The 15,113-nt window shown below is 54.0% G+C and overlaps 1 protein-coding gene across 2 annotated transcripts in view; it reads right to left on the reverse strand.

The window, feature by feature from the left end:
* The window catches only part of TRIM9 (tripartite motif containing 9), a gene marked incomplete at both ends in the record, with an annotated part of 62,645 nt that extends 52,848 nt beyond the window's left edge, over window positions 1–9,797 (reverse strand). For both annotated transcript variants that reach the window (XM_084208241.1, XM_084208242.1), the window contains one exon: window positions 8,982–9,797. In XM_084208241.1, the coding sequence (XP_084064367.1) occupies window positions 8,982–9,797 (816 nt within the window). The remainder of the gene's footprint in view (window positions 1–8,981) is intronic.
* Window positions 9,798–15,113: the final 5,316 nt, after the last annotated feature.

Here is a 15,113-nt window from a genome sequence, read left to right on the forward strand (position 1 = left end):
AGCCCTCCAGGCAGCATCCATGCATGCCTTATTCACATCCAATTCCCAGCTTTTTTTTTCCCCTAAACCCATCAATTCCTATAAGGGTAGTAAAGGGGAGAGGGTAATTAACACTGATGGGAAATCCCTCAACTGCCAGATCCCTCCCAGGGCAATTTCTGCTGCCACAGAACTGAGCAGGCTCCCATTAACAGCCCTCTGTTTCTGTGACATGGGGGATTTAATGGCTAATTAAATACAAAAACGTGGCCCAAACCTCAATCCACGCTGTGCACGTGGTGTTTGAGGTTGGCATCACTCTCACAACTCAAGTAAATTTCCAGCTGAACTTGGGTCTTGTTCTTTCCACCCAGAAATTCTGCCCTGATCAGAGCCTCTGCTGAGCTTTTCCAGCCAGCTCCAGGTCAGGCTGCTCCCAAAGCTGAATCCAGCCAGGAAAGCAAAATATGAGCTGGTTCAGACTGCAAACAAAATTTTCCTTTCAACAGAGGAAAGGTGAATTCTCTGACCTGCTGTTCTCAGCCCTGCTCTCCTTCCTGCATTAATCAGGGAGGTGCCACTGGAATGGGTGAGAGCTGAGCTTCATTCCTATTTTTTTTATATTATTTATTATTATAACTCCCTGTTGAAGAGTTTAGTACCTTTCCCATCCACGAGCACCTGGCAGCACCCTGAGTGCTGGTCCCAGACCCCAAACCATCCCTGCTCTTCTTCCCAGCTACACCTGGATGGTCCCTGGGGATTTGAGAACCTCACCCTGAGAGCTTTCACTGCTCACAGGAATTCCACCCCAGCCTCTGCCTCTCCTTCCAGGACATCACCCGAGATTGACACCCCAGCTCTCTCTGCCTCATGTGCCTGCTCTAAATAGAAATTTATCCAATTCACCCTGAACGAGCAGGGAAGGAGCTGGCTTATTTACAAGCCAATTTACCAGGGAAAATGCCTCGTCCCAAGAACAAACAAAACGAGGACCAAGGCTGGCAAAAGAGCAGCTTGGAGAGCTCTTGTGTTTCAGCCACATTTTTCTTTAATTACTCTGTCATACAGCTGGGAGCAGCAATGCAATTTGAAGGCTCTCTGAACTAAATGAATTTGTGTGAGCAACACCAGCTGATCAAAGGCTGCTGGAAGTCCAGGGGAGGGAAATATCCCCCAGTGCTGGATTGCCAGAAAGGGCACAGCAGGACTCCAAAAATGAATTTGTGGCCACAGGGGAAAGGGTTGCAGCAAGAAGAAAAAACAGGAAAGATTGAGGTGGAATTTTGGGAATTGGGAATTCTTGGCTGGGAGGGTGGGGAAGCCCAGAGGGTGCCCAGAGCAGCTGTGGCTGCCCCTGGAAATGTCCCAGGCTGGGCTGGACAGGGCTTGGAGCAGCCTGGGGCAGTGGGAGGTGTCCCTGCCATGGGGTGGGATGGGATGGGATGATCCCGAAGGTCCCTTCCAACCCAACCTATTTTGGGGCTCTGTGACACCAAGCAAAGTTTTCCCTTTAAAACCCCCAACTTCTGGGTGCTGGATTATTGAGAGGAGCAGGAATGAGCAATGCAGAGAACCCCAAAGCCTCTTGAGAACATTTTCCCACCAAAGATCCCCCCTGCAGCAATGCCAGCTCCTGGAAAGCATCCTGTGCAACCTGGCTCCTGAACAGCAAACCTTCCCACACCCTCAAATAATTTATTTAACACACCAGGCACAGTGCTTGCTCTGCTCCCTCATTCTCCTGTTTTTCCAGGCTGGGAAATGAATTTGTAGAGAATTCTTAAAGCTTGCTAGAAGGCTCACATAGTGTGCATTTGTATACAAACTTGTTCTTGTTTAGCTGCTTTTTGGTAAAAGTATATTTTCTTATATTTATATATATTGTATTCTTATAAATATATATATTCTTGTATTTCTTACATAAGAAATATAAATTATATATTTCTTACATATATATTTCTTATATTTCTTATATAAGAAATATAAATTATAGATTTCTTATATATATATTTATAAATATAATATATATATAACAGTCATATTTCTTATATAAATACTCTTATATTTCTTATATAATTCCTACATTTCTTATATAAATACTCTTATATTTCTTATATATATTCTTACATTTCTTATATTTCTTATATATATTCTTATATTTCTTATAAATATATTTTCTTATATATTTTAATTCTCAAGTAATGTAAGCCAAGAAACACTTATAATATATTGTAATTAGGAAATAGTTGGCTTTTAATTATACTGGTGTCAGTTGTAACATCTCTGTTGTCTCACCCTCCACATGAGGCTGAAAATGGAATCAAAGTTGTTAAAACACCTCTCAGTTACTCCATCTCTGAGTCAAAACCTTAACAGGGGAATCTCTGGGTACAGATGCTGCAGAAATTTCCTTGAAAGAGAGACAAGAATCAGACCCTGGGTTAACATCCCCATCTCAGCTGGGCTGCTCCTCACAGAAAATGCAGCAAAACCCAGCCAGGAGAGTGCTCCATTCACCAAGTGGCCAGGAGAAGAGAAGAGATGGGAGGGAATGGGAAAGGTTTGGTATTTAGAGATGGACCCCAGCAGAGCCCATTCCATCTGCAGATGACCCAGAGGTCACCTCCTGCCTGCTGGGCTGCACAGCCCCCTGGAGAACTTGCTGTCCCACAGCACCTTTGATTAACAGGGGGTCTGGGGCTGCTCCTTGCTCCATGACCTGGCAGGGCAAAGAGCCACCTGACAGAAAGCTTTTATCCAAATAAATGGACAGGAGCAGCAGCAGCACCCCTGGATGCTGGGCAGGCACAGGCTGGGAAATCACAGCACCACTCAGGCTGGAAAAGACACTTAAATCATCAAGCCCCCAAATGTCACACCCACGTGGCATTTAAACCCCTCCAGGGATGGGGACTCCAGCACTGCCCTGGGAAGCTTTTTCCAGTGCCTGACCACCCTTTCCATGAGGAAATTTTCTCAAATATCCCACCTGAACCTGCCCTGGAGCAGCCTGAGATGTGGAATCTGCAGGCAACCCCAACAAGGGAAGAGCTGAGAGTCTTGACTCCATGTGTCAGAAGGCTGATTTATTATTTTATGCTCTTTATTATATTAAAAGAAAATGATATATTAAAACTATACTAAAGAATAGAGAAAGGAGACATCAGAAGGCTGGCAAAAAAAAAAAAAAAGAATGAATAATAAAATCTTGTGACTGCTCACAACCTTGACACAGGTGGCTGTCATTGGCCATCAGGTAAAAACAATTCACATGCTGGGTAAACAATGCTCCAAATCACATTCCAAAGCAGCAAAACATGGAGAAGCTGAAGCTTCCCAGCTTCTCAGGAGAAAAGATCCTAGCAAAAGGATTTTTCAGCAAACATGTCTGTGGCAATTTCCCCTGCTCCTGTCCCTGTTCCCTGGAGCACAGCCCGACCCCCCGGCTGTCCCCTCCTGCCAGGAGCTGTGCAGAGCCACAAGGGCCCCCTGAGCCTCCTCTGCTCCAGCCTGAGCCCCTGCCCAGCTCCTCAGGGATTCTCCAGCCCCTGCCCAGCTCCCTCAGCCTCTCCTCATCACATTTTTTGCTCCAGTTCCTGGCATTCCTTGTTTTTTTCCTGACTTCAAAGCCTCTCAGGCTGTTTGTCCCCCCCTGGATTTGGCCACAGAGGGATGGAGGAGGTGGGAAGGGCATTTGGGCACTGAGAGGATGGATCCTCCTGCTGCAGATGGAAGAAGGGTGGTGGGATAGGAAGGCCACCCCACCAAGGCTCTGGAAGCATTAAGGCTTCCCCCTGCTTCTCTTTAAACAGCAAATATTTTACTTTCCAAGTGCAAACAGATCTTGGTCATACAGCAACGCCCTGGATACTTCCCCAAGTGCTGTGGGTGCAGGAATTGCCATGGACACAAGAGCAGCACATTCCCAGTGTCCCAGCCTCCCCTCCAAAGTTCCTCTGGCAGCCAACACAGAGCCCTGGCAAGGGAAAAAAGGAAAAAAATCCTCTCTGCTCATCCCTGTCCTGGCTCTGGCAGCCCCTGGGCACAAACTGAGGGGCCCTGGCAGTGTTTCCCACCCCTGCTTCTCCCCAGATGTCCAAACCAGCTGGAATTAAGTCCCAGTGTGGGAATTTTGGTTGTTAATAGGAATCACCTGCATCCCCCATTGCATCTGTGCTGGGGCAGGGGAGCTGAGCCCAGGGGTCACCTGAGCCAGGGAGCATCACTGCTGATCCCCACACTGGGGATGGACATTCCCTGCTGCAATCTGCAGGGATTTGCAATCCAAGGACAGTTTGTGTCTTCAGCCTGGGCAGTTAAATCCCAGATTATTAAATTAATTAATTAATTAAAATGGAGAGCTCTGTTTTCTTATTGTGTCTGCAGGGTGCCCTGTGGCAGGGAGGAAGGGATGAAGAATCTGGCTGCATGTTCTCAGAAGGATCATTGATTATTTTATATATTAAATTGTATTAAAGAATGCTGTACTATACTAAAGAATACAGAAAGGATACAGACAGAAGGCTACAAAGACAATAATAAAAACTCCTGACTCTCTCCAGAGCCCCAACACAGCTTGGCCCTGACTGGCCAAAGAGTGAAAACAACTCCCAGCAGAATGCAATGGAACAATCACCTGTGGGTGAACAATCTCCAAACACATTCCAAAGCAGCAAAACACAGGAGAGGCAAATGAGATCAGAATTGTTTTCCTTTTCTCTGGGGTTCCTCAGCTTCCCAGGAGAAAAATCCTGGGTGAAGGGATTTTCCAGAGAATGTGAATGCCACATTTTCCTTTTATAAAGTCAAGATTTGTTTCTGCTTCTCTCCAAGAGGACCTGGACATGCTGCCTGAGCTCCTCAAGGAGAGAGTGGTCCCAAATCAGAATCTCAGAATCATTTAGGCTGGAAAATCCCTTTAAGACCACTGAGTCCAACCCTCCCCCCAGCACTGCCCAGGCCACCACTGCCCTGTGTCCCCAAGTGCCACATCCACAGGGATTTTAAACCCCTCCAGGGATGGGGACTCCACCTCACTCCTCACAGGACTTGTGCTCCAGAGCCTCCACCAGCTCTGCTGCAGACACAGAAAACAAGAGGAATGTGGATGAGAGTGGGGAGAAGAGGCAAAGCCCCATGACCCACCCCAAAGCAGAGGGAAGCTCCTTCCTGCACTGCCCAAAATCAACAAAAGCTTTTCACCATGGCACCCCTGACCTCACCAGCTTCTGTTCAGTGCATGGCAAATCCAGGCTCAGCTTTGCTGCAGTTGGGGTATGGATGGCAAAGACAAAAAAGGCAAAAATGCAGCCCCTGGCAGGTGTGTCCCACCCCCAGGGGTTGTCCAGCCACGAGGTGAGAGGTGCCCAAGAGCAGAGTCAGACACAAGAGTGATGGGCAACAACTCAGGATTTGAGAGACAGGCAGGAATAACTGCTCTGCATCACTGTCTCTCCATTTCCCAACCCAGAACACTTCCAGACCTGCTGAAAATCTGCTACCAGGATCTTTTCCTGGGAGACCTTTTTAACCTGCACCAGCAATGTAAAATGATTTTAAGAGTGAGTTGGATCAACTGGCTGGGATTTCAGGGCTGTGGGAGACAGTGATGGTGCCTCAGGTTTGAGCTTTTCTGTTTTCACATTCTGTGCTGATTTAGTGTCTGGGTCTGGGGTTCCTATCAGGGGATGGAGAGCTCTGTGCACAGAGCAGGGAGACAAAACAATTCCTGCTCCAGCTGGGCACCAAGGACAAATGAGCCAAATCTCAGGCCAGGAGCACAAACCCCGTGGGCTGGAGAGAGAAAAACAAGCAGGGTGGGACTGGATGGGCTAAAGCTGGGATGGGACAATGAACTGCAAGGTGCAAATGGAGCAGAACTGATCCCAGGGAGAGACCCCGTGCCCGGCCGGGCATTTTGGGGCCATTTTGGTTCATCTTGGGTGCAGCCCTGGCTGGGCTCTGGTGCTGCCCAAGGTGGGTCCATGGAGGAGATGCTTTGAATAAATCCCTGCTTTATTCTGTGACTCCAGCCAGCCTCTGCTCTAGGGCAGCCTGCACAAGGCATCAGAGAGATCCCTCCCAGCCTGTTTGTATTTCTACACAAGCACCCATCCATCCATCCATCCATCCATCCATCCATCCATCCATCCATCCATCCATCCATCAAAACACCATCCAGCTGCTGAGCCTGCACTCTGCACACATTTCCAGCAGAAGAGGGACTCAGATGTGTGAGGAATAAATGATTCAGCTCCATCTTGTGCTCCTGCTCCTGGCATGCCAAGCAGCCTTCCAGCTCGTCAGGATAAAAACCCAGACAGCTGCAAAACTGGGACAATTCAGATTAAAAACCCATTTCCCTCTACGTTTCTCTGAATGTTCACCCCACTCCCAACAAGTGACAAGGGCAGAAAGGATTTGCCACAATCTGTGTCCAGCTGAGGAATCCCATCTCCCTGAATGACAATTGATTGTGCCTCAGCACAGATAGTTTTCAATGATCATCCCAGAGAACCTTCAGGGAGGAAAGGGGGAATTGGGGCAGCTCCCAAAGAGGGCTGGGCAAAGCCCTGTGGATTTGGTTCCAAGGGGAGCACGCTGCAATTAGCAGGGATTGATTGCCCTGGGTCTGGCAATCACCTACTGAGGCGTGAACAGGGCTGCTCTCAGGAGCCACAGCCCACCCAGGCACTCTGGGGACAATCCCAGCCCCCCTGGGCCAGAGGGGAAGAGCATCCCAAAGAACACTCACACCAAGAGGTGCTGGAACGCTGCAAGAGAATTCAGGAGCTGCCTGATGGGTGTTAATGAAGAGAGAGTTGATTTAGGTGGGATATTGGGAAGCAATTCTTGGCTGGGAGGGTGGGGAGGGGTTGGCAGAGAGTGTCCAGAGAAGCTGTGGCTGCCCCTGGATCCCTGGAAATGTCCAAGGCCAGGCTGGACAGGGCTTGGAGCAGCCTGGGACAGTGGAAAGTGCTCCTGTGAATAACAGGGGATGGAACTGGATGGGATTTAAGGTCCCTTCCTACCCAAACCATTCCATGATTCCCTCCTGTGAACTGTAGGTATCATTACACTGCCCATCACAGAGAAAGATCAGGCAAAAAGGGACAGTCACCCCAAAAAGGGACAGTCACCCCTTCAGCAAATGTGTCACTGCCATGGGACTGTGCTCTCAAAAAATCACACCACCAGATACTTCTGCAGGAGGATCACCACTCCAGTCCACAGATGGTTTGGTTCCTAATGCCCAGTCCCAACCAGGATCAAGCTTGGAAATCATGGGTATTGTTTCTGGGGTTTTTGGGTTTTGTGTGTCTGGGTTTCTTTTTTTTTTTTTTGGTGTTGTTTTATTTTTTTTTTTTGTATGCAGCAAAAATTAAGGGAAATAAGCTTCTCCCCTGATTTTGTTAGATGACATCTCAAGGAGCAATCGGAGTTCTGGCCCTGAAATCGCTCCTTCAATCATTCCTTAACACCACATTTAACTCCACAGACTCTTCCCCTCCCCTAAAAAGCAAACTAACCCCAGGTAATACCAGTGAACCCCTGCAAAAACACAGCTCCCTCAAGGCAGGTGAGGTTTCACCGTCCAAAAATCATCATTTGAAATAATGTTACATTATCCTCATCTGTCAGCTGCATCAATGAAACAGTGCCTGGCTAAAGCTCTCCGCTGGGAAAAGGGATTTGGAAAGAAAAGCTAAAGCTCCTCTTATTGCAACCCCTCTGCCATGGGCAGACACCTCCCACCAGAGCAGACCAGGCTGCTCCAATGAGCAGCAAAACTCTCCAGGTGGAATTCCCTGCATTCCAAACTCTGCCTGTTGCTTCTCATCCCCCTGCTCCACTCCACAACAGCCTGGCTCCATCCTCTGCCTCCCTGTGCCACCCTGATCCTGGGCATCCCAAACAGTGCCAGCCCCTCTGGGCTCAGGGACTGCACCCCATGGATGGGGACGAACTGCTCTGGCACATCTCCAGAGAGGAGCTGTTCCCGCTCCCAGCAAAAGGGGGTCAGGAAAAGCCCCTTCCAAAAAGCCCCACCAAACCTTCACCCCACAGCATAAGGCGCTTACCCCCCTTTTTGGGGCACTGTGACAAGTGACAGCCTGTCCCTGCGTGCGCCCGCTGACCCGGCTGGGGGTGCAGAGCTCCATCCCGGAGATCTGCATCCTGCCACAGCATCCCGAAATATTCCTGGAAAGCAGCCCAGCCCAGTCCCTCCCACCGGGAGGTCACACCCTCCCCAGCTCCTTGTCACAGGTCCCCCCCACCTGCTCCGATCTGCCGGAGCGGGGACCAATTACGGCGATGTTCATCCCAGGAATGACGCCCATCCCTGTCCGCCCGTGTCCCGCTCACTTCTGCCCCAGTTCCCTCGGTCCCCGCTGCGAGGAGGGAGGGCGGGAGGCAGAGGATGGATGGAGCTGAAGGTGATGATGGCCACATCGCTGCCTCAAGCTCCGGGACCCTCTCCTCCAGCACGGACGGGTGGGGAGCGAGTGCAGCTGATCAGTATTCAGGGACAGGCTCCCGGCTGCCCGCTGCCACCCCTCCTCCTCCTCCTCCTCCTCCTCCTCCTCCCGGTGACTCCGAGTGCGGCAGGAGGTGGCACCCCGCGGCTCCCCGCTCCCACGGTGGATTTCACGCCTCCCTCCTCCTCCTCCTCCTCCCCAAACCATCGCTCCCTGTTGCTTTCCCAGCCCTGCGGCGCAGATGTCCCCGAGCCACTCCCGGGGGACCCTGCCAGCTCCTTTGGTGCAGCTGGCACGGCCGGATTTGGGGACCCGCATCAGGGGAGCATCACCTGCACGGTGCCAACGTCCCCACGCCGAGGGGACAACACGGGACGGGAGAGGATGAGGATGGCCGGGGATGAGGACGGCCGGGGATGGGGGGACGGCCGGGGATGCTCCCACCCTGCCAGCCAGGGAAGATGGAACCTGCGGGGCAAGGCGGCTCGGCTGGGGCTGCCGGCACAAGCCGGGGCTCACCTTGTGGAGCTTCCACATGGCTCCCAGCGCCTTGACCTCGTGGCTGGAGTGCTTGCCCTCCTCCAGGCACTGGTAGCACACGGGGCTCTTGCACTGCACGCAGTACATGCTGTGGTTCTCCAGCTCGTGGTCGGTGCAGGTGGAGATCTTGCGGGGGCTGAGCCGGCGGCTGACGCGGCCCTGGGCCGGCGGCACCAGGCGGTGCTTGGCCAGCGGTCCCCGCGGCGGGTGGCACCGCAGGCGGCACGGGTCGCAGTAGAACACGTCGCACTGCTCGCACATCACGGCCGCCTCCTTGGGCGCCTTCTCGCAGAGCTGGCAGCGCAGGGCCGCCGCCCTGCCCTGCTGGTAGCGGTCGATGACGCCCTCGAGCAGGCGGTTGCGGGGGAAGCCCCGCAGCCCGCGCTCGTCCAGCACCAGGCTGCGGTGGCACTGCGGGCACGTCAGGCACGCGTTGCGCGGCGGCGGCGGCGGCGCCAGCGCGGCGGGAGGAGGCGGCGCGGCCGGCGGGAACACGCGGACCCCGTTCGGGGACTTCTGGCACGGCGTGGTGGGAGCGCTGGCGAAGCCCCCGTAGGAGCCGTAGCCGCTGTCCGCCTCGCTGTACAGGCTCATCTTGTCCAGGTCCAGGTAGTCATAGTCGGAGACGGCCGAGCCCGAGGCGCGGCGGCTCTGCGGAGACTCCGAGTCGGGCGTCTGCACCAGGATGTTGCGGGCGCACGCCTGGCACAGGTTGTGCGAGCAGGGCAGGATGATGGGCTCCCGGTAAAAGGAGCCGCACACCGGGCATTTCAGCTCCTCTTCCATCTCTTCCATAGGGGAGGGAAGGAGGAGGGCGGCGGCGCGGCTCCGGCGGCCGCGGCAGGAGCCCGAGGAGCGACCCGCACCGCACCGCGCCTCGGCGCCGACTGCCGCCCGCCCGCCGCCCGCCGCCGCGCGCGCCGCCGCGCCCCGCCCCCCCGCCCCGCCATTGGCCCGCCCGCCGGCGCGGGGGTGCGCTGCGCGCTGCGATTGGCTGATTCGCCCGTCCGTCATCCAGCCCCGCGGCGCCGCTGCGGGGGCTGCGCTCGGGGCTGCGGCGCCGCTGCGGGGTCGGTGCGCGGAGAGCGGCGGTCCCGGGCCTGCCGCCGCTCTGCCCGCCGCTCCTCTGCCCGCTCATCTTCCCTTCCCCGGCTCCCGGGAAGCGGCACTGCAGCCCCGCGCCTCCCGCCCTCTCGCCCCGCGGACAGCGCCCGGTGCCCGCAGCATCCCCTCCGCGGGATCCTGGAGCGCTCCTGCGCTTTCCCCTCTGCCCGCACGAGGTGACTTTGGCAGCGGAAGGGACCCGCTGATGGATGCGGTGCTGAGGGTGGATTTGTGAAGATTGGAGTGGCCGCACGCGTGCGGTGGTCGCGGTCCCGCGGCTCTCCGGGGATGGCAGCGGAGCGGCGCCGCTGCGGTGATCCCTGCGTGGGCAGCGGGACGCGGTCCCTGAGCCTGGGACGCCCCCGTGGGGACACGCTCCGCCACTGGAGAGCGGCGACAGTGGCCCCAGGGGTTCCCGTGGCTTCGCCTCTCAGCCCTGCTCGCTCTGAAGGTCGGCTGAGGTCTTAAACTCTCCTGGCAACAGAGCGGCACAGCGGGTCCCGCTCAGCCAATGGAAAAATAGGATTGCTCGGGATGTCGCTGTGTTATCGCCTATTTCCCTCTCTCTGTGCGCACATTTGGGGCTGCCCGTTGGTGCCCCAGATGCTCTGTGCACCCTGTGATGGCTTTGGGCTGTGCCCAGCTCTGGGATCCGACAACAGAAGGACCTGGAGCTGCTGGAGCAAATCAGAGGAGCTGCTCCAAGGGCAGGAGCCAGGCTGGGAGAGCTGGGGGTGCTCACCTGGAGAGGAGAAGGCTCCAGAGAGAGCTCAGAGCCTCTTTCAGGGCTTAAAGGGGCTCCAGGAGAGCTGAAGAACAAGGGATGGAGGGACAGGGACTGGGAACAAGGGATGGAGGGACAGGAGCCAGGGAATGGCTCCCAGTGCCGGAGGGCAGGGATGGATGGGCTATTTGGAAGGAATTCTTCCCTGTGAGGGGGGTGAGGTTCTGGCACAGGGAGCCCAAATTTGCTGTGGCTGCCCCTGGATCCCTGGAAGTGTTCCAGACCAGGCTGGATGGGGCTTGGAGCCACCTGGGACAGTGGAAGGTGTCCCTGCCCATAGCACCCATTTCCATGGTGGGGGGATGGCAAAAATACTGGGGGCACCCAGGGCTGTGAGTGCCCTGCTTGCCAGGACCCACCGAGGGGCTCCTTCCCCTCTGCAGTGGGTCCAGGCAGGTGCTGGCATTCAGGGAGCAGCTGCAAACCCCAGCTCCCACATTGATATTCAGGCAGGGGGAAGCACAAAATCCCAGATGCCCAAGGAAGGCACCACCATTTCTCAGCCTGACAAGGAGGACAAGTGATAAGGAGAAAAGGATTTCCTGAGAGCTTCTCTTTTCCCCTCTGGTGTGCTTTGTTCTTCCCTTTCTGCTTCCTCAGGCTCCTGCTGGCTCTCTATTGACCGTGGCTTCCCCTGGACTCTGCTGAACATTCCTCATTTGCTCCCTGTTGGTGTCTCTGCTCGGAGCTGCTCATTTTTTTTCCCCTGCTCTCCCTCCTCGAGCTGCCCTTTTGCTGAAATAAAACCATCATTCCTTGTTTGCCTCTCGTTTCCCGTGGCCATTTTTCACCCTGGCAGGTCTGGGATTGCCGTTTCTGCTGGAGTGATCCTGCTGCTGATGGAAATGGGCAGAGAGAGGAGCACAGCCAGTGCCTTTGGAAGCAACCCTTGGCCACGAGCATCGAGCTGTTCTCTTCCTGGCACTGCAGCTTGAGTGCTGCTCACGGCCTGGCTGTGCTTTATTCACAGCTGTCACACAGTCCCTGTCACACTTGTCACTGCCCTCAGAGCTGCACAGCTCTGGACCTGCAATGATGCCTTGACCCAGCTGCTGCATTTGTTTGTGGCTGGGATCAGGTAAAGGGTGGGGAAATTGCCCTGTTCTCAGCTGGCTCCTGCTTCTCTGGTGTGGCTCTCACCTTCACACAGAGCCGTGGAATCAGCGAGGTTGGAAAAGATCTTTGGGATCATCGAATCCAGCCTTGATCCCCACCTTGTCCCCAGCCCAGAGCACTGAGTGCCACTGTGGCAGTCACATTTTCTGGGAAAATTCCTTTGTCCAGGATTTCTCCTGGGAAGCTGAGAAGCCTCAGGAAAAAAAGGAAAACAATTCTGATCTCATTTGCTTCTCCTGTGTTGTGCTCACACGTGGAGATTGTTCACCCACAGGTGATTGTTCCATTGCATTCTGCTGGGAGCTGTTTTCACTCTTTGGCCAAGCTCTGTCAGGGCTCTGGAGAGAGTCAGGAGTTTTCATTATTATCTTTTGAGCCTTCTGTCTGTATCCTTTCTGTATTCTTTAGTATAGTTGAGTACAGCATTCTTCAATACAATTTAATATATAAAATAATAAATGAGCCTTCTGAGAGCGTGGAGTCAGATTCATCATTCCTCCCTTTGCCTGGGTCCCCATGAGTACAACAAGCCACCTCCAGTGATTCCTTGGACCCCTCCAGGGATGGGGACCCCAAACCACCCCAGGGGTCCCTTCTAATGCTTGACCACCCTTTCCATGATGAAAATTTTCCTGGATTTTCCTGCTGCAGAAGCAGCTCCACCTCCTGCTGTTGGTGCATCTCTCCTGGAGAGTGTGGAAGCCACCTCTGGGCTGAGATAAATTAAAGTCATTTAGACTCTCTAAGTGCTGTTGGATCCTCTTGGTGAATGGTAATAAATATCTGAGCTGGGCTAGAGCTCATAAATAAAGGGGGAATGAACCAAGACAACAACTCTGCAGTCTCTTTATTCATCCCACACCCAGAACACCTTGAGGAGATAAATCAAAGTGTGGACAAGGGCTCAGAGCTCCTCAGAGCAGAGAGTTGGGAGAACCTTTCCAGAGAGTGTCTGATGCAAGCAGATCTTCCACTGCCACGTGGGAAACCTGCCTCAGGCTCTGGGAATATGTTTCCTCCTGTGCCTGGAGGTCCCACATGTGGTGCCTGGTCCCTACAGAGCATCTCTGCTGCTCCTGTAGAACCCCTTGTGCTGGAACCCTCTCCCTGTGCCCCCTGGGGACATCCCAGCAGATGCAGCCAGAGCTTGGAGCTGCCTTTTTATGGCTCCAAGACACTGGCAGCTCCTAATTCATCCTGTCACCAACCAATACACCCTCCTCCTCCTCCATCATTTTGAGCTCTTGGCTGACAGGAGCAATCCTCGTTTGTGAGTCCCTGTGTGCACGACCTTGAAATCAGCGTCCCTGAGCTCATCCTGCTCGCTCAGCTCACCCAGAGCTCCCAGCACACCCTGATTTCCCTCTCCTGGGGACAGCTCCTGGCAGCAGGACAGGTGCTGAGGTCACTCTGCTCTCTGGTGCCAAGAGCATGCTCAGGAATGCTGGCACTGTGCCTGGAAAGGTTCCATGGATCCCGGAGTTCTGGCAGGAGCTGCCTCCCAGAGCAACCCCCAGAGCTTCAGCTGGTGACATCATTTGCTCCAAGCAGCATTTCAGGAGCTCAGAAAGTTGGAAGCCCTTCCCATTTGTTTCTGAGGTCTCCTCCTTGCAAGGAAAAGTGCCAGATTTTTGTGGATGATCGACTCCATTGAATACAGGGGGCATCTTTGCCCAGTGGCAGCGTCACAAACGTGAAGGATCCAGGACAGGCTTTGTGCCTGTAGCCAGACCTGGCAGGTTTTGAGCATTTTGAACATTTTGGTGCCCAGTTCTCCAGAATCAGCCTCCCTTTACCCAGGACAGGTCCCTTCCCACCACTCTGAGCTGCTGCAGGCTGAAGGCAATGCCAGCTCTGCTGCCTCACTGCTGGCAGGGAGCTGCAGCTTCCAGGGACAGTGCTGAGGTTTCCTGGGGTTGGATGGATTGTGGAAGTTAAAGGAAAGCTTCCCAATGGCAAAACACTCCGAGTTTTTCCTGTTGTGTAGGAGGCAGACAAAGAGGCTCAGCACAAGGAGGATGTGGAGCTGCTGGAGAGGGTCCAGAGGAGCCAGAGAGATGCTCCAAGGGCTGGAGCCAGGCTGGGAGAGATGGCGGTGCTCACCTGGAGAGGAGAAGGCTCCAGGCAGAGCTCAGAGCCCCTGGCAGGGCCTGAAGAGGCTCCAGGAGAGCTGGAGAGGGACTGGGGACAAGGGATGGAGGGACAGGAGCCAGGGAATGGCTCCCAGTGCCAGAGGGCAGGGATGGGTGGGAGATTGGGAATTGGGAATTCCTGGCTGGGCTGGAATTGCCAGAGCAGCTGTGGCTGCCCCTGGATCCCTGGCAGTGCCCAAGGCCAGGCTGGACACTGGGACACCCTGGGACAGTGGGAGGTGTCCCTGCCATGGCAGGGGTGGCACTGGATGAGCTTTAAGGTCCCTTCCAACCCAAACCATTCCATGGTTCAGGGATTTCTCTGATTCCCTCTCTCTCTTCCCAAACACTGAGGGCTTGTTTGGCTGATGAGCAACACCAGCAGAGTTGTTCATCACCACCCACACGGAGTGGGTGTGAAACAACCCCTGGTTCACGACTGCTCCAACCCTTCCCAAGAAGCTGTGGGGGTGTCCAAGGCTGCTCCTTGCTCTGGCACAAGATCCTGAAAAACACTAATGGCAACATTAACTGTCTTAGCCTGTTCAGAAGTTATATGGACAGGCTGTGTTGGATCAGTTCCTTTTAATAAAGGTCGGAGTTCATCTAATAACTCGTTTGGAATGCCTACAGAAATGATGGAAAATTTAATGGTTTAATCCTCTATCAGACTTTAATTACAATTTCTGAGCATGATGGCTCAGGTTTAGCTTTTCTATTTTCACATTCTGTGCTGCTTTAGTGTGTGGGGCTGGGTTCACATTATGGGATGGAGAGCTCTGTGCACAGAGCAGGGAGACAAAACAATTCCTGCTCCAGCTGGGCACCAAGGACAAATGAGCCAAATCTCAGGCCAGGAGCACAAACCCCGTGGGCTGGAGAGAGAAAAACAAGCAGGGTGGGACTGCAGGGGCTGAAGCTGGGATGGGACAATGAACTGCAAGGTGCAAATGGAGCAGAGCTGATCCCAGGGAG

This window comes from Fringilla coelebs, assembly GCF_963513975.1.
Source record: "Fringilla coelebs genome assembly, chromosome: 6".
In the NCBI taxonomy this organism is placed as follows: Eukaryota; Metazoa; Chordata; class Aves; order Passeriformes; family Fringillidae; genus Fringilla; species Fringilla coelebs.